The sequence below is a fragment of the Eumetopias jubatus genome, unplaced genomic scaffold (genome assembly GCF_037043125.1).
Source record: "Eumetopias jubatus isolate StellerSeaLion01/CBP00866 unplaced genomic scaffold, mEumJub1_p1.0 scaffold_12, whole genome shotgun sequence".
NCBI lineage: Eukaryota > Metazoa > Chordata > Mammalia > Carnivora > Otariidae > Eumetopias > Eumetopias jubatus.
Genome location: NW_028274818.1, coordinates 61636114 through 61660339, shown reverse-complemented (window position 1 = coordinate 61660339; position 24226 = coordinate 61636114). Strand labels below are relative to the sequence as shown.

The 24226-nt window shown below is 43.0% G+C and overlaps 1 protein-coding gene across 1 annotated transcript in view; it reads left to right on the top strand.

The window, feature by feature from the left end:
- The window catches only part of PLD5 (phospholipase D family member 5), a 395172-nt gene that overhangs the window by 216859 nt on the left and 154087 nt on the right, over positions 1 to 24226 (top strand). The window contains exon 4 of the mRNA XM_028111768.1: positions 21155 to 21266. Within this exon, the coding sequence (XP_027967569.1) occupies positions 21155 to 21266 (112 nt within the window). The remainder of the gene's footprint in view (positions 1 to 21154; positions 21267 to 24226) is intronic.

The window sequence follows — 24226 nt, the reverse complement described above, 5'->3', positions numbered from 1 at the left end:
AGCCAAAAGCAGAAAGTATGAGGCCTTTTAAGATGTGGGCTCTGGGATCACAGCTGCTTCAACCCTATTCTGTTGCTCTAAGCAAGTTACAATCCAAGATGGGAGGAGTGGCATCTATACGGGAATAAGGAAGATTTTTGGCAGGCATCTTTGGAAATTATATATCATAGTCCACTCTGGCCATAGCAATCCATATCTCTTCCACATAGCAATCCATATCTCTTCCACATATGAAATACCGCCCCCCCCATTACAGCAAAGCCTCGAAGTTCAGGATCTCCTCATCTGCATCACATCTGGATCAGGATGAGGCTCCCCATATGGACTTCTCTTGATTTAGAAACCGTGAACTAGAAGACAAGTCATATGCCTCCCGATACACACTCCCAACCTATAACAGGGAGGCAGTGATAAGATAACTACAGTAGATACTTTTGTTTAAGTGGCGGGGGTGGGGGATGAAGAGCACAGACCAGTCCTGAGCCCATAGCAGTTTTGAAATCCAGCCCAGCCCACGCCGCAAGGCTTCCAAGCTCAGAGAACAGGGAATGCTATTGGGCTTGGATCTAGTTCTGTTCCCTGGGGGAGCTTTCCTAATCTGTGGTTCTCAGAAGCTCTTTGCTCCCCTCTGTGTTGTTCTTTCTCTTCCATAAGAAATAGCCTGTGTTTGCTTCCAACTTTCTTAGTTGACTTCCTGCTAGTAGAATCTGAGGCCCCAGAGACCTCTGTTCATTTTAAAGCATCTCTGTCCCTTTTTTTTTTAGACCAAAATGGCATAATCCCTTTAACCTTTGTAGACTTAATTTGTATCCAGTCATAAACCACTCTGTTAGCAAAAACCCTGATGGCAAAGACTTGGTGATGGGTCTTCTCTTCTTTGGACTGTGATTCAGGCTGCTTCAGGACCTGTCCCTTAGAAAGTTGCCAGGAGCTCTTTGTCTGGTTGAGGGGGCCTATGAACCGCCCACCACTTTCAGTCTTTCTGAGATCTTGACAAAGAATCTTACTGTCACGTCTGTCATTTCATCTGTACCCTGAGGCCATTTCTGACTTGGAGAGTATTTTGCTGAATTGAGCAACTCTTCTAGATTCTCTACATTTTCTCAAACTTCTGCATGAAAATGGAACAGCGCTTCTGACCATATACCATTAACACTTTGATAACCTGCCTAAATAATCTCCTTAGCCAGGTCCACAAACCCATTAGTCAATGGGTTATTTCAGTTATCTGTTGAGGTGAAACAAACAACTCTAAAACTTAGTATTATTTCCTGTGATCTGGGAACAGGATGCACAGCTTTTTGCTCCAGTAGTGTTGGCTGGGATTTCTCATGTGGTTGTGGTTAGCTGGGACAGTGGCTGGATCTGGACTGTCTGGGGGCTAGTCAGCTCTTGTTCTCCCCAAGTGGACATTCATCACTCAATGATCTAACCCTGGCTTTCTACCAGGCAGCTGGATCCCAAGAGGGCAAAAGTGAAAATTGCAGGACCTCTGAATTCCTGGGCTCCTAGAACATGACTTTGGCCACATTCTGTTAGTCAGAGCAAGTTCACAAGGTCGGCAGCCCACATCCAGGGGAGGGGCAAGAGATTCTAGCAGAAGCATGCCAGTTCAGGAAAGGGAAATTGTTATGCAGCAAACTTTGGAAACAATTTCCTATAGCAGGTTTGATGGTGTGAGCAAGAGATAATTCAAGTTGTCTTTCCTTTGTCCTGGACAAGACCAGCTCATAGCCACTGAATTGAGCAGGAACTACAAGCTTTCGTTTGACCTGCTGAACCATGCTGTATGCTGGGGCCCAGACCAGCACAGGCTTCCATGCTGTGTGAGCCCCAGGCTGTCAACGTCGTGGGAACCCCTGAAGAGCTGGGAGTATCAAACACACAGTGGGCAGATTGGCGTTTACTCTTGGGCTTGGTGACCTAGTTGAATTCTTTTCTGAAATGTTGTGCCCCCGGAATGATGGATTTTTCTCCCCAACTACAAAGTGATCTTTGCTAACTGGCTTTATTTTTCCCAGTGGCTACTATTTCTCTCTGAGCCTGCCCTCAACCCTGGTTGGCTTCCAGGATTTCTGTAATCAGTCTAGGCTGGGAGTTGATGAGGCTTGGAGGTCCCAGGGAACCTATAGCATTCTCCAGGGCTGCCCATTAAATCCATTTGCAGGATTCAGAGTGATTCAGGGACTGAGACAGTAAGCAGAGCATCTGGTAGTCTCGGCCAGCTCTGGGGACTGGTGCATGGTGGTTCAAACCAGTGGAACAGGGGTGCTCACATGTCTCTATAGGTAATGTAGAGTCCCTGGATGGGTAGTGTTAAGATGGACATAATTCTCAGAAGCCATCTGAGAACCCCTGGCCTCTCCTTACTTTTAACCTGACCTTTCACCCTAATCCTTCAGGTGTGAGCTAAACTGTCACTACTCAAAGTTTGGCCCTGGGACCAGAAGCATCTTTTTTCCCTGGGAGCTTATAAAGAAGTGCAGAATCTCAGGACCCACCCAGCCCTACCTGATTCAGGATCTCCATTTCATTAAGATCCCCAGCTGATTTGTATGCGCAGAAACATTTGAAAAGTTCTCAACTACCCCATTCAGCCCTCTTGTTCTACAAGCCCAGCAAACCCTCCTAGGCGTTCACACTATCGGGTCGAAGATGGGTCACAGAAAGGCTGTGTCATGCCTCATGGTCAGTATTCAGTTCCACTAACAGAGCGTAGATGAGGTTCTGGGTCTGCTTTGAATAACAATGCCAAGCGTGGTGCTAGGCACATACTAGGTGCTCAGTAAATATTTGCTAAGTAGTTGTTGAATGGATTGTGTCAAACAGAAACAAAGCCAGACACTGGTTAAAGTTCTAAGGACAGATTTAAATCAGGAGTATATTTTTGCAATAGGGAAGAGGGTCCGAGTGAACTGAACTGAACTCAGATTTGTACAGAGATGATGGAGCATTTTTTAGGGGGAATGAGGAAGGTGGGAGACTGTGGGCGCTTAAATAGGACCAGGGAAGTAGAAGTTTATAAAAGGTGGGGAGAGGGGTTTGGTCCATAGGAAGCCCATCTGGGGTTTGCTAGCTGGCGCTTGCCAAAGTTAGGCTCCTACCCTCCCACAGAGACTGGGAGATAGGGGCCTTCTCTTCAGGTGTTGGCGGGAACAAACAGCAAATTCTTTTGACAATCTTGAGCTTTCTGAAGCAGGTGTGTTAACGGGGCAGGGTCATCCTGGGGATGGGGCCTTGAACTGTTGAAACTGTTAGGATTTTGTTCAAGCCTTTTAATGAGGGAGGCGAGGAGGGAGCCGGGTGGGGTGGATGAAGTAATTTGTGCTGAGAGTCCACAGTTTTTGTAAGACAAGGTTGAGCCTAGGGAAGAAGAGGGCTCAGAGTAGCCCAGCTGGAGTTTGGTCAAGGAGAGAATATTAGCCGGTCACATGACCTCAGAGGGACTTAAGGTGGGCATTACTCACAGGGAAAGAAGACTATGCCTGGAAGCTTAGTTCAGGTCACTCCAACAACCGGCCTCCTGGCAACAGTGGAGTCTTTCAATTTACTGCCAATAACCTGGCTGTGATTGAAGTCACACAGCACCCCTTTAGGAGGACACCCCAGTTAGAACTGATGTCTTCTGGGGGAATCATAGTGCTCCTGCCAAAGAGATGCCTCTTTGCTGCCTCTCGGATCTCTCACAGCACAGGGTGCCTTGTAGATTAAAAGCAGTCGGTTTCTGCAGAGTGCTGGATGTAATCTCCTGCATCTTCCTGAGGAGAGCTCCGCATGCGCACACAGGAAGGAGCAAGGGGCTTCACTTGCTTGTGCAGTTAAGTGGATTCAGGCAGTCTGTGAGAGTGATCTGGGGACCAGCTCTTCCATCCCTGCCTGTTTTTGGCCCTGAGTACCACGACCTGTGGGGAATGGGGATCAGTGCGAACCAGTGAGGCTCACAGCACTGTTTGGAGGGTTCTGCCCTCAGCATGGTAGTGAATGTTTTCCTCTTCCTCTGGTCTGGTCCGTTGGTGGTCAAGTGATGATGCTGAGAAACCCTGTGCAATCAGTCTCCACTGGTCGAACACCAGGTTTGGACTGTGGGCTTTAAGGTGGGGGAACGGGCAAAATAGGTGAAGGGGACTAAGAGGTACAGACTTGCAGTTATAAAATCAAGAAGTCATGGGGATATAAAGTACAGCATAGGGAATATAGTCAATAACATTGTAATAATTGTGTGGTGATGGATGGTACTAGACTTATCATGGTGAGTGCTGCATAATGTGTAGAATTGTTGAATCACCGTGTGATCACCTAAAACTAATATATCAACTATACTTCAGTTTAAAAAAAAAAGCAAGTTGGAAAACAACAAAAACCAAGGTGATACAAGTTAGAATGTCTGCCTCACCTGCCTCTGTCCCACAGAAGTGCTAGCATTTTATGTGGCCACCAGACTTCTAGAACTTACAAGCCACACCAGGAAATAGGAGTCTACAAACAGGTTTGTATGCTGGCGAACCAACCCAAGCATCAGCCTTGAGATAAAAAGCATAAATGAGAGGGTAGTTCTCAGATTAATAACATATTGGCAAGGAATTCATGCTTTCAGAGTGTTTTACATGATCACATTTGACCCTGTCAAGGGCCAAATGACAAAAGCAAGCCATCAAATCAAATACTGCACAAACTCAAGATCCCTTCCTTCATGGAGCTGACATCCTAGCAGAGCTGAATCTGTTGCACTAGGATAAATAGGAAAATCTTAAAAGAAAAACAAATACATAAAAGTAAAGAGCATATTTGTGGAATAGAAATGGCGCTTGGCTCCTGATTGGCTCCATGTCCCATCTTCCCTCAGGCCACCCTCGACCTCTAGAGCAGTATTTGCAAAGGGACCCAGGAGAACTTGTCTAAGTACCACACGTCTTGGATTTTAAAGATTATTTTGAAAGAAGCTGGTTCCCTTCTGTCCTCCCCTCCATCCTACCAGTGGAGGGTAATGGTGCAGAGGTCGGGAATGGGGCAAGGAACCTGTGTCCCGAAAGCGGGTCCTTATTGCCAACTTTTTCTCTTCAGGTGCAATGTAAGGACCCTGGATTCTGTTCTCTTCAAGCCACTAAGTTTTACCATTCCTAAAAAAAAGAAGGTACTGGCTGAATGCCTGTTTAACTTTTACCTGATCTTATCTTTCAAATGCAATAGGATATTCAAGACTCTGGATTCAATATTTAGCATTGTTCCACACAAAACACTAAAGGATCCAAATTTGTAGCAAATTCCCATGGCAGTTTTAAAGTTGAGCTGCTATAGTAAATAATGGGGCATTCTTGATATGTGAATATGGAATATGTGTGCAGGGAAAGGAAATAACATTGTACTTTATAAGCACTATCTTGAGAATAGAAAATGCAGTGTCCTAAATATAACTATATTGGCCAAAAAAAATTTCATTTCAGAATTTGGGTGGCCAATCTTTGGACCTGTGAGCATGCTTTTATTTTTACCAAGACCTTATAAATATTGGGATGTAGTCACTGACTAATTGGCTTATTGCACTAAAAACAAACAAAAAAATGTTAAGAAAAATATTCACGCCCTGATAACCCAAATGAACAAATTTAAAATTTTTTAAAGATGTTCCGATATAATGAAAATTGGCCAAGGTTCACAGCTTATTTTCTATGAATATATTTTTAAAAGAGTTTTATTTTGAGGAGTAAAAGAGTCAAACACGGTATTTACTTCTAAACCAACAGAGTCTGAAAAGTCCTACCTGAAAACCATACATGACACATAGATAATCAGGAACCATAACTGAGATTCGGCCCATTTACTTATTATACAACTGTAAACAAAATGCACTGAGAAATGGTCAGTGAGTGGCAGGTGGGCCCCAGCTCAGCAGAAAAGAGACACAGATCAACATGGCACATGACATCTGTGTCTTCTCTGGATGAGAAACAATTTCATCAGAGTGAGTGATGGTCGTTATCCACAAGATGATGAATGTTGGACTTGTGCGTGTGTATGTATAAACATGTTCATTAAAATGCATTTTTTAATGTGTAGTTCTAAGAGGTTGCTGTTTCAATTCCTACCCTGAAAAACTCTTGTCTTTTCCACCTTGCACTAGTATTGCATTTGTTTCCTTCTGTGTGAAAAGAAACTGGTCAGTGACTTTCCTCTGTGTGAAAGCCATGTCAAGGGCTAGTGAGCTCTATGGTTCCATGGTTACCATATTTTTAAATGTAATCACAATATGTGGTCGAGGAAAGGATTTTTGTTTCTTTCTACCCAGATGATGAGTTTAGACCCTGAAATACTGAAATTTCTAGGACAGTGTGATTGCTAATTTATGGGATAAGATGATGGGGATTTATGAAATCAAGACTGTTCAGGAAAAGCCAGGAAATGTGATTTGATGATTTCAGAGCTACCTGATTCATTGGGAAAAAACAAAACAACAACAAAAAAAAACCCTGTTCTCTGTGAGTTCTCTGTCAGAAACCAAATGAAATAATTAATGAGCTGCAGCAACTGAATCTTTGAGTTGCATTTATATGAAATCAATTAGTTACTTGTCTACCGTGAGTCATGATTGCCAATTGATGGTACATCACAATTAATTTTGAAAAATCAGGATTTTAAAAACATAGTGGTATTTGCTCAATTTAGTGAGTAACACGAATGGAAGTTCGGTGAGCCAAGGGTAGTTTGGGAGAGTAAAAGCCAGGATCCTGTCTCTACACAGTAGGTGGTAGGCAGACCGCAGAGGTGAGTAAGGAGGGAGGGGCTCAGGTTCCTTTTTATCTACTTACCCGCTGTGTGACCTCCAGTGAGATGCTGAACTCTGTAGGCCTCGAATTCCTCATCAGCAACACCAGGGTCACAGAGCCTGCCTTGTTGTTTGTTGTGTAGATCACACTAGTTAATGTATGTGAAGAGCATAGCACAGTGTTTGGCCTTCTTATTATGTGTTTGTTAGGATCACGAATGTTATTTGTGTGCACACTGCAACTCTAGTTCAAATCAGTTTTATTTTACTAACAAATAATGAGTTCTTATTATATGCTTTATGCTCTGCTGGAAACTGGGATGGTTACATCAAATTAAAAGAGAAATAGTTTCACTCATTTCTTAACTCAGGCAAAAGACCGTGTGGACAAAGCATCCCATGATGGGGACCGAAACTACCTCTCAAATAATAAGGACTGCCCTGACACCAGCAAGGCCCCACGTGATTGATCCCAAGGCAGAGATCGACCTGACCTTTACTGCCTCAGCTGCATGCACCCACCTGCCTTTGTTCCAATTTTCCTTATATAAACCTAGAAGTCTTTTCAGCGCTTTGGAGAGAGTCTTTGTGACTTGGTCCACTGTCTTTCCAGTGTTGGCCTCACAGAAATAAATTCCTTTCTTGTTTCACCACCAAAAAAAAAAAAAAGAGAGAGAAATAGTTTCTAAAAATGTGAAGCTCTGGGTAGATAAGAAGGATTATGCAAATTATCTTTATATATACAATTGTGAATTTCATTCATTAAGTACAAATCCTTATACAAACACACACCCTCACAGAGTCTTGCTTTCACCCATCTGCTCATGTACACACGCATGTGTGCCCGAACACACACATATCTTGGACAACTGATATCTTGACTCTTGAATCCACAGGAAGTCATGTGGTCTTCTCAAACCTACAGCCACTTCTGATTTTTGTTGATTGGTCAGTTGGTTGGTTTTCTGCTCTTTGTTTTGGTTTTAAATTGAAGACCCCTACACACAGGCAACATTGAGAGCTCTCATCTTGATGTTGATGGGACACGTCCTGCGATCTGGGCCAGGCTTTTGCATCCGGGTGTGACTTAGTTGGTCCATCCTGTAGCCTGCTCATTTCTTGCTAGCAATATTCTTCCTGACTGCGGATGTAGGCTTTTGATTTACCTAACTTAGAAACCTCTTCCTTGTCCCATTTGTTTCATAGATGGCTGTGAACACAGATGTTCACGGCTGGTTCATAAATGGTATTATTAACATTTTCTATTAGAATCACCGTATGATTCAAGCCCTCCTAGGAAACGTGCTGTCTGGAGGGGTCAGCTAAGGCTCTGTGCTCTCCACATCTTTTCCATTCTTCCTTTCTTTCCCACCCCTTCTGTTCCAAAGTGGGTCCATTCCCTCCCTAAGTACTGAAGGAGACTTCATTCATTCATTCATCATGTAGACAGTCAGCGTCCACTTTGCAACACAGGAGTATTTCTGGAACCAGTAGAATCCTGTTTTTGCCTGTGTCATTCCCATGTAGAAGTCTGAGAAAAGTACCCAATAATTTTGCAACCTCATCATAATATTTAATTGGAATTTCTTTTTTTGCTGAATTTTTTTGTAGTCTAGGAAAAAAATCACAACATTCCTGCTTTTCATTTTGCCTGAAAGGAGATGAGCATGGTTGGTGGAAACTGGATTCTTTAAGTAGTTGAAATTCTTTGAGCCAGTTGGAATTAAGAGGTTGGTGCATTGTAATTAGTAGGTTGGTGTGAGGCAGCCAGAGAAAATGGAATATTCTGTCACAACCTGAAAAACACACATTTCATCCTTTATTTGATATGGATCTGGGGGCTCGCATCCATTTCTACTATATGACGTCCAACTTCCTGTTCTTTGTTGTTTTTTTTTTTACAGGGATATAGGGAAAAATATGTATAAATTAATGAAAACAAAATTAGGATGCATACTAATACTCTGTTGGCTCGGTTTAGAATTCGTGTTTTTGTTTATTTTCCGTTCTCAGAGTTTGGTTTTGTGGAAAAGGCACACAATTAGCATTCTTCAAGAGGCCCAGACTCCAGTGGGAGGATCACAGGATTTGTCAACCAACATGTCTGATGTCACCTGTAGTTTAGCAGTTGTGGCCACACTGGGCAAATGTCACAACCCATCCGATCCTCAATTAGCTCATCTATAAAACGGTATAATACTGCCGGTCTCCTTGATGGCTTTGTAAATTGGATTTAGATAATGTTTATAAAACAACAGATAATGGAGCTCATAAAAGGGAGTTGCTGTTTTCATTTTTATTTTTGTTTTTCTGGTGCAGGACATTGAGTTTCAAATTTACTTAGTGAGCCCTTGCTTTCTATGTAATCTGAGAGCAGGAATAACATTCAGCTGTCCATCAAGTTCTCAACTTCCCTTAAAGGAGGTTCAGGATACTAATTTACGTTGTTCTTCAGGGTTTAGGTGAAGGAAGAAGAAAGAGAAATGTGCATATTTTCAGGTAGATTCTCACCCTCCGTTCCCAGGAGGGTGGTTTTCAGCCATGACTACCTGTCAGAATCACCAGGGGAGCTCCTAGAATCTACTGATGCCCAGGCCACCCCCCAACACTTAAATGAGAGTATCTGGAGAGGGGCTCAGGCTTTGATACCTTTAAAAAAGATGACTTAGCAGCCAGGATTGAGTATCGCTGCTTAAAACCACCCTAGTCTAATAAGGTGTTTGATTCTTGTAGATTTCACGGCAGGCCCACACGGGTCCCTTCCCGTCCGGTTTGTGGACCCAGTTTTCCCTGTTTCAGTTTAACCCTGTTTGTCCCACTTGTTCTCTCAGTGATGATGTAAAAAGGCGGCAACTTCTACTGGAATATTCCACATCTTCCTGGACTCTGGGGTGTGTGTCACGTTTATTGCTGAAGCCTTATTGTCTAGCACGTGGCTCAGAAGAGGGGGGAGCCCAGTGATTGCTTTGGGATTTGAAATGGTGGATTCCTCTTCAGCCCTCACATCTCTAGGCTAAGTATTATTTCAGTCAAGCTCCTGGTGTGCAGTGTCAGCACGAAAATAGCATAACCTGATGGAAAGGGTGTCTCCTTCTTGCAAAATAGCGTCTCTTCCCTGTTCCACAAGATCAACACTCAGCAGAAGCTTACAAATTAGCATTCCTGCAATGGAAATGTGGCCACGAAATGATGTTGCATGTGCCTTTGTTGCAAAATATTTAGCAAGGTACTGTGCTATTTGCTGAGGATGCAAAATCAAATAAGCAACGATCCCTACTCACCCGGGAACTCTGAGTGGAGGGGATGGAGAAACAGATGACGAGAATGCAGAGTGATAGAGCAACAATAGGAACCGGCAGTGAGCAGGCTGGGAAGGCTGTCTGTGGCTCTTGGTGGCTCAGCGAGCTCTCTCGCTTCTGTGGCTTCTGGTTCTCCCTTAGTGCTGTTCTTTCTTGGTAAATGCCTGCTGTTTCACCGTGCTTCTATTTCCCCATCTGTTGAGTGATCCTAATTATGCTCTTGCTTGCTTTCCAGTATATTTCCAAGGGAAATCATCATTCTGATATAAACTCATAAGCGCTATGATTAGCAAGAGTTTAACCTCTTTGATTCTTTCTAAATCCAATCATATAGGCATGAATAAATCATGAACCCGAAGATATTCTTCCCAATTATTTGGATTAAATAATGATTTTTCTTAAAATTGTCTTATCTTAGTTTTGCTCACCTAAATGCTTGATGGTTTTCTCTCTAGACCTTCTTGCTGCACTTCCTATTTCCCTTTGGCCGATTAATGTTTTTGCAACTTTCTTTGAAAAAGCGTAAGTTGGATTTTTTTCTCATTATAATAGTAATAGCTTCTTACTGTAGAAAATTTGGAATCTACAGAGAAATGATTAGAAAAACACAATCATCCATGTGACCATCAACAAAACTTTTTTTAAGTTTGATATTTTATGCATAATTACATATGCTCATATTAAACAAAGAAATTTATATCTTAATTTTGAACTTAATATTATACCATAAGCACCTTTACATTATTTTAACATTTTAAACATTATTTTTTTTTAAAGATTTTATTTATTTGACATAGAGAGAGAGAGACAAAGTGAGCACAAGCAGGGGGAGTGGCAGGCAGAGGCAGAAGGAGAAGCAGGTTCCCCACAGAGAAGGGGGAGCCCGATGTGAGACTCGATCCCAGGACTCCGGGATCATGACCTGAGCCGAAGGCAGTCACTTAACCAACTGAGCCACCCAGGCGCCCTAAACATTATTTTAAATTGGCCGTATAATATCCAGTGTAGTAGATTAAATTTATGCAACTCTTTACTATTGGACATGTTATCTATTTTTTATTTTTCTTTTTCTGAATAAATTCTGCTATAGGAAATAGTTTTGTGCAAAACATTTTCTTTTTGCTCATTAACTCGAGAGCAGTTCTCAGAAGAGGGGGCAGAAGGCTAAGGAGGTTAAGCTGCTTTCTCAAGACTGTGGGATTTTCAGGGAGCGTGTAGGGCACCCTCGTGGTTACGTGCTGGGGGAACTGGGGTCATGAGGAGTGAGGACCTGAAGGAATTCTGCCTTCATGTGGTGTGGGGCCTGCCGCCCACTCAGAACAAGTGATTGTGAAAGAGCTGGAGTGTCAGGCATATGTCTCGTGGCCCTCCCTTGCCCATCACATCCGCCTTTTCTGCAGCAGAGGATGCTGACGAGCTGTGCCATCCACATGCTTCCAGACATGGCTGACCACGCCACCAAGGTGACGTTGTCCACCTGCCCTTTGCAGCTGGAGGGGACACTGGAGACACCCCAAAGCTACTTTCCAGCTACTGTAGGAATCCAGCTGCCCAGGTCCCTGTTATAAACATGCTGCTGCTGCTATTAATTCCTTGCTATTTCCTGGCCTCTTATTGGCAGGATGAGCTTATTCATCTGTCTTCATCTATCTGCCCGGACAGGGGTGGCTGTGTTCCTTCCCACGGGGTGCATAATTGTGATAACCATCATTAGGCAAGGCCTTGATGAGTAACTATTAAGAATAATTAAGCCCCTTAATGGGATGGAACCTGGATTAATGAATGGACTGGCGGCCTGCAGGCCTGCATAGCAGATCCTCCTGGCTGGTGTCAGGCGGGTGATCCTTGTTGCCCACAAGGCAGGTGTTCTCCGCTAAGTTCCTGGATGTGTGGCACTGCCTAACTTCCCAAAGCTGTGACTGATCCCTGCCCTCAGGACACTTGTGAATGCACATGTAAGCCACCATCTTCTTGCTTTGGATGAGGTATTCCATGTTCCACAGACATGTCCAGAGAGCTGCTGGGGCCTCTGGCCCCCTTTAGGGGCTCTGCTATCTCCCTTGAGCCCAAGCCTCACCATGGAGCTCATCACTGTCCTATCTCATAAATGCCTGAGATATTTCCATTTTTCCGATCGCCACTGGCACCACCCTGTCCCACCGGACCACACGCTAACCTGATTGTTCATTCAGCCTCCAGCCCTGACCTGTACCAGTCCTTCTCCAATTTGTAGTCAGAATTTTTTTTTTAATTTTTTTAATGATTTATTTATTTTAGAGCACACCCAAGTTGGGGGAGGGGCAGAGGAAGGGCATCTTCAAGCAGGCTCCACGCCCAGTGTGGAGCCTGATGTGGGGCTCGATCTCACAACCCTGAAACCATGACCTGAGCCAAAACCAAGAGTCGGATGCTTAACTGACTGAGCCACCCAAGTACCCCAGAAGTTTCTTTTAGAACAGAAAAACAGAGATTCAATTATGTTCTTCCCTATGTAAAATCCTTCAGAGATCCGCAGAGCTTTCCAGACAGGGTCCAAATTCCATCCAGGCTTACAAGAATCTTACTTAGTTCTCAGGCCTGGAACATTTTTTCCTTCCTCCCTTCCTTTGGGGGACTTTCCTTGTGTGCCTTAGGCTGGGTTATTAGTGCCTGCTATATTGTCCCCAGGTCTATACCTCCTCCACCCTGGCATCTGACACACTGGGCTGTATTTAATTACTTATCTCCAGCACTTATAAGGGTCCTTGGCACCTAGCAAGCACCCAGTAAATGTGTTGAATGAAATTGCTTAAAATACCCTTCTCTCTGTTCTGGGTGTCCTTTTATTGGAGAATAATCGTTGATGCTGACAAATATACAAGGAAGTAATACGTCTTTGTTTATATTCCTGGCAAACTTTATGTATTTCAGTAAGTGTGGTAAGTAAATAAAATTTCAGTAAGTTTTCTAAATGGAAAAAAAATTCAGCAAATTCAGTAAATATAGTAAGTAAGTAAGAGATCAATCTTGTAGATAATTGAACTAATTGGTTAAGTAAGTAAACCAGGAAATTGAGTCCAGAGGGGATCCACGCATATGTGGTTTTGTCTCTTAAATCATAAATTAACGATAAAATCAAGGCAAGTGTATTGCTTTAAAAGGACATCATGGCTTAAAATAAATCCTAGCCTTGTTTTCTTGTGACTGCATCATCAATTGCTTAATATCTTTAATCAGTCCTTTAAAACTTCAATTTAAACTTTTTCTGTGCGCACATAGACATGTGTGTACATGTATGTGTACATGTTATATGCACAGGCGGGATAACAGCATCCCTAAGACACAAAGTCACACACACACACACACACACACACACACACACACACAGACGTTTTGGTGCTTATGTTACTTTGGGATGCGTTCTAGGTGTGGGATTCCTGAGTGGAAGGCAGCGGTGTGATTGCCGACAGGAGTAAAAGTTGCCACTCATAAATTGTTTCCAGTCTCCTGAGTACAAAGAGAGCTCTGTGTGGCACTTCCCTTGACACATGAAGCATCTCATGTCTGCCAGCCGTACTTTGCCCAGATTTGATTGGGCTTTGGCCTTTTCTTATTAATTTTTAATATATTTTTGTAGAGTACAGTTACTAACCCCTTCTCATCTGCACGGCAAATATTTATTCCAGAATTTTACTGTTTTTCATATAGTTTGTGGTCTCTTTTGCAATAGGATTTTTTTTTTATCTTTTGTAACTGTGTATCTTTTATTGCTTCTACATAGCTAGCTTGTGGAGTAGTCTCGTGGCCACTGCCACAAAGTACCACAGACAGGTGGCTTAGAACAGCAGAAATGTATTCTCTCCCAGTTCTGGAGGTTAGAAGTCTGGAATCCGTTTCCCTGGGCTGAGACCTGGGTGTCGCAGAGCAGTGTCCCCACAGAGGCTCCGGCAGCCACCACTACTGGGGGGCACACACTTCTCACCCCTTCCAGGGTGCGGCAGCTGCCCGTGTCCCCTTGGGTCGCTGGCTGCTGTGTCACTCTAGTCTTCAAAGCTGCCATCCTCAAGTATCTCTCCTCTGTCTTCACGTGGCTGCCTCCCCGGGTGCGTCCAATCCCCTCTGCCTCTCTTACAAGTACATTGATTGCATCTAGGGCCCTCTCAAATAATCCAGGATAATCTCATCTCCAGATCTTTAATTTAATCATATCTGTGAAGATCCTGTTTCCAAATAAGGTAAAATTTACAGGCTCCAGATTAGGATCTGACATTTTGGGGGGCCATTGTCGACCTCAGAGAGTCGGGGACCTGGGGCGGCGGAGGAACTGAGAAAAAAAGACGACAGTATAGCAAGGCACAGGGGACCCCAAGCTAACAGCCCGAGATCCCGAGGTTTATTTTCCATAATCTAATATACTTTCTACAATGACATAGATCTATAATGATTTACAGCAGGGGCTTAGTAAGGCACATTCTTCCACATACACAGGGTTAGTTAAGTGAAGCAGTGGGAGTGGAGAAGGAATAAAGAAATCTGTAACTGGCTGTGATCAATTCATTGTAAACACCATTGTACTCAAACCTTAACACAGGATAAGAGAACAAAGAAGGGAATGCACCGTGTGCTGTTTACAGCGGGCCTCCTACCTACAAAACATCTTCTGCTGTGTACTTTAGAACAGACCACACACATCTCAAGGGCATTTCACTCTGATCCTTTCGGGTTATTTTTAACCCTGCAATCTCGAGTTTTCTCAGAGATCTCGGAGTCTGAACGAACGTGCACCAGTGGTGGTTGTGGCGTTCTGTTTCCCACAGGCCTTTATGTAGCCTCTTATAGCTGGGTTAAAGTTCTCCCTACTCTATGACTGTATATACCTGTATTTGCATAGATTTTCTTGAAAGTATTGGTATGTTTTTTTGTTTTTGCTTTTGTTTTGTTGGTTTTTTTTAAAGATTTTATTTATTTGAGAGAGAGCAGAGTGAGAGAGATTATGAGTAGAGGGGGAGGGGCAGAGGGAGAGGGAGGAGCAGACTCCCCGCTGAGCAGGGAGCCTGATGTGGAGCCTGATCCCAAGTCTCAAGACCCTGGGATCATGACCTGAGCTGAAGGCAGATACTTAACCAACTGAGCCACCCAGGTGCTCCTGTTTTTGTTTTTTTAAAGATCTATTTATTCATTTTAGAGAGAGAGTTTGAGTGAGCGGGGCAGGGGAGGGGCAGAGGGAGAAGGAGAGAGAATCCCAAACAGACTCCCCACTGAGCATGGAGCCTGAGGTGGGGCTTGATCTCATGACCCGAGATCATGACCTGAGCCAAAACCAAGAGTTGCATGCTTAACCGACTGAGCCACCCAGGTGCCCTAGTATTGGTATGTTTTTATTCTGCTTAAAACATATTTTTCTATATGGTGTAATATAGGGGTCCTTTCACTTGTGCCAGATTAAACCACTTTATCTTTTTCAGACTGAATTAAAATAGCACCTTCATTATTGATATAATTGTGCGTGCACCATTTCTGGATTCTCTGTTAAGTTCCCTTATCTGTTGATCCATTCCTGAGCCTCTACCCTGTGGATATGATTACTGTGATTTTATGTTATGTTTTTTATAATGCTGAAGACATTTACACTTACAAATTTCTCTGAAACCAGATATTGCTTCATTTCATGGTTTTGCTATGAAGTGCTCCACTATTTATAGCTTTCTAGAGATTGCAGAAGTTCACTTTTCTTTTCTCCTATGATGTACAGATGATCTAAGAGTGAGTTTTTAAATTTTCAAGTAGATATGATTTGTTTTATGTGTCACACGTCAATGGTCTGTTTCTCATTTTCTTAGATTATGAGCAAAGAATGAAGCTGGTAGAATATCTCCCTTCAACTGGTTTTCTTGGGTTTTCTTAATGGCCATTACAGGACAGATTTTTATAATGTTCTAAGGACAAAGAGTTATTTTAAGGGATTTGACATATAGAATGAGAAATATGTATAAATGTATACACATAATCAAGTTTATTGATATTATTTAATTTTCATATATTCTCATTTATTCCTTATTAGACATACCCATTTCTGAGAGACCTATTTTGAAGCTTATATTGTGGTAGGGTTTTATTGCATTACTGTTAGCTTTTGCTTTATATATTTAGCTGCTGTGTTGTTTGGCACATACCACTTGGCAACTGTCACTGCTCCATAAATTGTGCCATAACAGAATAAGGCCCTACTCTTTCCCATCTAGTACTTTTAAGCCCTCCCAACTCATTCTAATTTTTACTGAGATTCTTTATCCTGTTGGCTGTAGGTCAGTGTTTCTCAACCTTCTCTTCATTGTCACCTTACTAAGGGAGATTTTTAGACATTTTTTTTCCTAAACCGGCCACCCCATGAGATTTTAATACCATAGATACATTGCATATTTCTTGTATGTATATGTGTGTTTTATTTATAAAAAGAGTAACTTATACCAACTTATAAAAAGAGTAACTTATACCAACTCCGTGCCTTTCGGGTAGTAGCACCTCCCACTGAGAATCACATAATAGATTCTCAGTAGAGCATTAGAACTTCCCTTGTGTCTGTTCTGTTTCAAGAATCCTTCTTTATCGGGTACATCAAACACATATCCATATCCAGTTGCTCATCCCTTGTTCTTCTCCCCTTCATCATCTTCACTGGTGGGTAGTGTTATTTGATTAGAGTCTTTCCTTGAATATGTTCCTCATATGGGTCATGTAGGTAATAGAGTCTCTAAATGTGTATATATCTGCAAATATTTCTCTTTTTTTTTTGACCCTGGCAGGTAAAATCTTTGGGTAAAGCATTCCCTTGCTCTAGTTTGTTCTTTCAGAGTCTGAGGCCACCATGTACTGGCTTAGTGTTGCAGATGACTGGCTCTGTGCCCATCTGATCCATTTTGCTCAAGAGGTAACTCTTTTTGTTTGGTTTTTGGCCAAAAGTTTGTAAGAATTTCTCTTTCTCCTTGGTGTTGGATTGATTTCATAGAGTGTGCCTAAATGTGTCTTTCCACATTACATTTGCCTTCATCTTCAATTATCTTTTCCCAACATGTAGATGTGGGCCTTTCCTCAAGTGGGACAATTTCTCTTCTGTTATTTGAAAGCTTATTTTTTCTGCCTCTTGTTTTCTTCCAACACATCTATTAGCCACATGTTATACATTCTCGATTTATCTATCACGCTTTTCTTCCCTTATCAGCCTATGTTTTCATGTGCGCGTGCGTGCATGTGTGTGCTTTGAAATATTTCTTCCGTTAGATCTTCAGACCACTGATTTGGGTCTCAACAGTGGCCATGTTGTTCTTTAATTATTCTTCTAATTTAATTATAAAATCATAGAGCGTCAGTCCCAGCCATACTTGTCTGTTATTGAGTACTTACATTGTGTTTTAGCTCTAGCTCTGTCTTCTCGAGTAGCCTATAACATCAAGTGCCAGTGCATTCAAGCATCTTCTCTCTTGTTGGGCCCCTTAAATACATCGATATTTGACTTTTGCAGATTATTAGTGGCTTCTTCCTTTTAGGTGAAGGAGGGGAAGTATTAGGTGGTTAACTAGTTCCCCTCGATACTTCATACTCCAACCCCTAGGCAGCCTGCCTGGGCTTAATTGGCTTAAATTGCGCAACACGCCTCAGCCACTGACTATCTTCAAGATGATTTATTTAAGTTTGAAATGTTACCTAATGTTCCTCACCAGGAAGGGCAAGTTTTTAAACTAGTTGATCCTCGAGCAACACGGGGGTTAATGGGGCGCCAACCCCCTGAATAGTCAAAAATCTGCATATAACTTTCGACTCCCTCAAAACTTGATACTAAGAGCCTCCTGTTGACCAGAGGCCTGACTGATAACAGAAATAGCCGACTAACACATATTTTGTATGTTATATGTACATTAAAGTGAGCTAAGAAAAAAATGTTAAGAAAATCATAAGAATGAGAAAACACATTTACAGCACTATACTGAATTTATTGAAAAAAGTTTGCATATAAGTAGACCCATGCAGTTCAAACCCATGTTGTTCAAGAGTTTCTTTTTTTTTTTTAATGTTTTATCTATTTATTCATGAGCGTCAGAGAGAGAGAGAGAGAGGCAGAGGCAGAGGGAGAAGCAGGCTCCCTGCCCAGCAGGGAGCCCGATACGGGACTCGATCCCAGGACCCTGGGATCATGACCTGAGCCGAAGGCAGATGCTTAACCATCTAAGCCACCCAGGCACCCCTGTTCAAGAGTTTCTGATGTTTAAAAGCCAAGGGGCTACAAACTGAGGGTTGCTGGAGGGGGGCGTGGGAGGGATGGGGTGGCTGGGTGATAGACATTGGGGAGGGTATGTGCTATGGTGAGTGCTGTGAATTGTGTAGGACTGTTGAATCACAGATCTGTACCTCTGAAACAAATAATGCAATATATGTTAAGAAAAAAAAGAAGAAGAAGAAGAAGATAGCAGGAGGGGAAGAATGAAGGGGGCGAAATCGGAGGGAGAGACGAACCATGAGAGACTATGGACTCTGAAAAACAAACTGAGGGTTCTAGAGGAGAGGGGGGTGGGGGATCGGTTAGCCTGGTGATGGGTATTAAAGAGGGCACGTTCTGCATGGAACACTGGGTGTTATACACAAACAATGAATCATGGAACACTACATCACAAACTTATGATGTAATGTACGGTGATTAACATAACAATAAAAAATTACCCAAAAAAAGCCAAGGGGCTTTCATATTCCTTTATGAAAACACAGTGAGAGTATTTAACTCGGAAAGCAGTTAGCCCTTACTGCAGATCTCGGCATAGAGTAGGTGTTTCAAACCTTGGATACTACATCCAAATGTCTTAGCAAAAATGTGTAGACAGGGAGGTAAGATACTGAAAACAGGGGAGAAGTTCCCCCCAAGGCCCAAGTTCATTACAGTAAGCACTATCATTAACAATTTTAAGAATCCTTGGTGTAAGTCATCAGCACATACTAACAGGAAAAGTAAGCTTTATTTAATGACAGTCTGCCAGTATCTGTGAATTTGGGAGTTTCTATTTTCATCCATGTTTGAGAGTTCTGGTCTTCATTTTAAATCTTATAAAAATAACATAGTGGGAATCGATTTAAGGCATAGAGCCAGAAATACAGATAGGTTAGAAGATCTCTTATGTTGCATTGATGCGAGATACATTATTAACAGAGAGAGAGAAAAAAAAAAAAGCATTTGTGTAAAAATACCGGCCCATTATTGGTGGGGTCTCACAATACACAAAGCACATAAGCTTTTTCTCTGTGTGAAGGGGAAGAATACAAACAGTGAACAGTTTGCATCACTGTGGAATGACCACGAGGCTGGGCCCCAGAAATCTGGGCCATGCAGACATCACCAAGCCTCAAAGGTTGTGTGACAAGATTATAGTACACAAGTCGGTGGGGTACAAGAGCTGATGAGGAAGGTCGTGTTGGCGATAACCCCGCAGGAGAACCACAGCGCCCCGCCACCTGGAGGTCCCTCTCGGCCTGTGTCCGGGCCCCTGGCTGCCCAGGCCCTCCCCTCTCCTGCAGGAAACTTGAAATCCACGTAGACCCTGCAATCTGCAAGGCAGCTGCTGTTTTCTTTCTTCTGTCCTCTGCCTCTCTGCATGTTTCTTTCTCGCGCACCCCACCCCCATCTCTTTTAAATGAGCAGTGGACAGCACCCTGCTGCACTCATTCCATACCTCCCCAGAGCACCTGCTCTGCTGGGAGCCTGCCTCCAGGCTCTGGGTGCAGAGTAACTCGTGAGCTCCACTTTGGGCACCCTTGATTTCCACACTTAGTTAAAGGAAAAGGAAGCTTTGGTGCTTGCCTTGGGGTGCAACTCCCACCTTCCCCTCCAGTACCCAGGGATGACAGAGCTTTGTCTGTGCAGGGCTGGATTATGCCAGGCGCTCCCCCCTGCTATGTGGCCCTAGGAACTGCCGTGCCGGCTCGCTCTTCTTACCTTCCAAAGTCTTAGGCTTTGATCTTTGGCTTCTCTCTTTACTGAGGCTGAAGTGCAGGAATCATGCGCTACATCCACATCCTCCATGCCCTCCACCATCTTTTGTACCGAATCATTATTAATGGTCCATTCTTATCAAAGCAGGATAAGACTTTGCCACTTGGGGGCCATTAAGACCAAAGCCTATTGCCTGTCTGACCCCGGAAGGCGTTTGAGTTTGTGGCTGAATAACAAAGATCTGAAAAATCAATAAATGAAGACCAGTTCCTTTTATGATAAGGAGAGGGGGTCTGTGAACACACACAAGGGAAAATAAACAGGATAGGGTTGCGGTCCACTAGCCTGAGACGGTGTAATTGCTAAGGACCTATCTCTATGCAGAGTCTCCCGGAGATTAAAATTTTCTATAAAAATTTAATGCTTGTGAAAATCTTATGTAAGCAAAACCTTTATGTTTTATTTTGTATTTTTATTCCAGTCATTTTTGGGTTGCGCTAGGAATGACAGATTGCTAGGCAGAGTGTTAGTTGATTTCTGTAAAATGGGTTTTAAACCAGAAGGTGAATTCAGGCAAATCCCTGATAAGTAGCCGTGACTTTCCCCATCAGAACTTCCACTGAAAGGATACTTACCTACTACTAATTCCTATAATTCTCACACACACACAAAAAAACCTTTTAAAGTAAATGCTAATTTTATCTATGTTCTACTGAGGAAGAAGCTAGAGATCAGTGAGAAGAGACACAACTTGTAAATTGGAAAACCCAGGTGGAATCCAGGTCTCTCTGGGCCCAAACGCAACTGAATAATAGTCTCTGCTTCCTCTTCACGTGTAGATAATGTCAGAATTCATGGAAAAGTAAGAGAAGGGTAGATTTGCACTGTAGCATTGAACTTGGGATTACAATAATTGTTGAATCGCACAGCACTCGAGAAAACATAATGTAATCTGCGTTCGTGTTACTACTCTGGTTCTAGAACTCTCTTGAAAGAAGTTTCCATGAATATCAACTGCTGAAGTGGTTGCCTTTTAAAATTTGAATGAATAGTTTTAATTTTTAATAAGTTTATTTATACCTTTTTTAAAAGAGCATACTGTAGGTTTTCTGACTTTCCTCGTCTCTGAATATTTTTTTCTAGGGTCAACGTCTTTTCGAAAAGTTGCTCCAACTGACTTCACAAAATATCGAAATCAAGCTAGTGAGTGATGTGACCGCGGACTCAAAGGTATTAGAAGCCTTGAGATCAAAGGGTAAGGCCAAGGTCGCTGCGCTACTCTAGCCCTGGGGGGTCTGTGAGGACATCTCTCATTCTGCCTAAAATAATGCATGATTTCTTGATGGTCAGCACATTGCACGAAGTTCACTTCTTATTTCTTCTTTGAAAAATAGCGTGATTAAAGTCTTTAAACGAGAGAACTAATTAATCAATACTACTGGGAGATTTTAAATAGTGTTGTTGCATATTAGTTTATGCAAAATAATCTACTGGCCATTAAATGATAATTAACTAGAAAGAAGAATCTTTCCCTCTCTGAACACTGCAATGATATGATTAAAGAGCCATTTCTCAAACATTGGATTTCTGTTTTTCTCTTGCCCTTCAAATGGAAATCCTCCTAATGCTCCATCTTCTTTAAAATAATACAGTCAGATGTAGGCGTCTGCGAAACCCGGCCTAATTCCACAGAGAACATCATTCATAGGCCACTTTGCAGTTTGTCTCAAAATCCCACGGAGACCAGGAATCCTTAGGAAATAACTTTCTTCACTTTGCTGGGTTGCTGGGTCTTCACTACCGCAACTGTCCCTTCCAAATACTTTTCATGGATTTATCAAAATGGTGGCCCTGCCTTTCCTATTGGAGCTGTAAGCCTCTGAATGGAAATGGCAGGCGTGAGCCAGTGAAAATGCTCGAGCTGCCCCGTGTCCCCGGGAGAAGACGACGCTCTGGCCCCAGGAAGCAGCATTGCGTCTCACGTGTGTGCTGTTTAAACATGCTGGACAGTGTTGCTTCTTATCTTCCCCAGATTATTAAGTGAAAACACCTTCTGAAAATTGTGCCAGGCTATGAAGCAAAGGGCGAGCCCAAGTAGTCTTTCCTTCTGCAGAAGAAAAGTTGGAAGCAATAAAGCCTATGGAAAGACATAAATATACAGAATACATAAGCGTGGTCGGGCACAGGTGTATTAGTTTTTCTCTGCATGGGAAAATCAAGGTAACTTAGGAGCTACTGTTAGGCCTTGTAAAGCTTCACTGTGCTACCAGAGCACAGGATATTTTTGAAACACTAGAAAATACGTAGTTCAGTGCACTAATGCAAATTAGAAGTGTGTTCTTACTTTTCCTATTTAGAAAATGTGAGATTGGGTTCCCACTATCTGAAAATCTGTTAGCTGGATTTTTAGGAATGGATTACTTTTGGCTAACTCTGGGTGCCTGCATTTGCTGATAAATTTCCCATGGTGTCAACTTCCATACTAACACACGCACACACACCCCACATATACAAACACACATACCATGTACACATACACCCCCAACCTCTTCTTTCACCTAAAACTACAAAATATTGTATGACAACTCTACTTCAGTTATAACAACTAGAAAACAACAACGGTGCAGGACTAAGGGGTGTGTCAGGTGCTGGTGAATATTGGGTACTCGAGACATTCATTCACTCTAAATGAATTTATGGGTAAAGTCCTTGCCTGTGGTTCTAGAGTGAACTATGAATTAAAGTTTCATTATAGCCATTGCTTCTCACAAAGAAGGAAGTGTTTCAATTTCACAGCAAATATTATGTATTACAACAGCTTAGGCTCTGGTAATGTGTGATAGGAGTTCTTATCAAAACAGAACAGAGAATTTCCCTTTACAATCGGAGAGTAATGAACAGGACCCTAATTTCTCATAGCTATTCCCTGTGTGCCTCTGGTAGGCCCGTCTGGCTTCTGTTATTGGCGTAAATACAGCACCACACACATTCATTACTGTGACTGTATTTCTCTCATTTTCTGGCAGAGACATATTAAATAATAACAGTGCGTTTTAGACATGTTTGTTATGGAACCGTTTCATTCAATGAATTAGTTAATTTTTGTGAAATCATTTTAAATCTGGGTTGGAATACCTTTCTTTCGAGTTATCTTTTAATTTTTTTATGGAGAGATCCTGGTCTTCTGGTAAAGTTCCAGGAAGGTCTGGCCAGAAATAGTCCTCGAACGACTGATAAGCCTGAGACTAGCCAGGAGCCACTTCAGCTGGGAGAAGTCACTGGCAACAGAAGCTGGTCAGTACACGGTGAGAAGGGGTGAGTGAGGCTTCCCCAGGAAGTGGTGAGGACTTAGTGCAGGTGTGTGCCCAACGAGGGCAAGGCAGGCCCGCCAGGCCTCGGAGCCCTTCCTGGAGGCGGGGAGATCCCGGTCGCTCACTGTTGCCCCTGCTGCCCACCCGGGGCCCCTCCTCCACTCACAGGAGTCAGACGTCAGGAAGGTCACCCCCCACAAATGCCTCACACTGTGCCCCGGAAGTGGGGTGCTTATGCTCAAAAAGTCCATGAGCCGGGGAAAGATTTCATTTTAGACAAGACTCCCTGTCAGTTCAAACATTTATGCCACTGACTGACCACCTCCACTCGTCCCTGAAAGCCTCTGGAATGTGGCACGTTGGCTTAGCTGATGCTCTTCCTCTCCTCCCTTCCAGCCACAACCCCTTGACCTGGGTTCCCACCTGCCCAGCCACTCCTGTGCACGTCCACAAAGGAGAAGACACGCTGTATGATGTGTGGGAAAGTACCCCAGAAATTGTTTTTCATAGAAATAAACTTGCTTTCTAAATCTGGAGGCCTTTTGGATGCCTTCACGGGTTTTGTTTTTGGATTTTATCAGCTCCCAGTTGTCTTGGCTGGAGGATTAGTCAGAAAGGAATATGTTCAAAGCTGAACGGGCAGCATATGGGAAATGGCTTCTGGCTGCCTCATGTGGGACTGTCACCAAGTCCTGCTTCTTCCCCAACACCCACCTGCACGTGGGGCCTGCCGTGGCTAGGGGTGACTGCACCATCCCCTGCTCTTGTCTCCCAGCAGGTGCCTTGGTGCCTGACCACAGGCTGGTACTATCACAGTAATGCTGTTTTGTACTGCTAACACAGTGTTTATTTCTGGCCGTGTCTTTTAATTGTAAGCAAAATATTATTTCTCAGTCATACTATG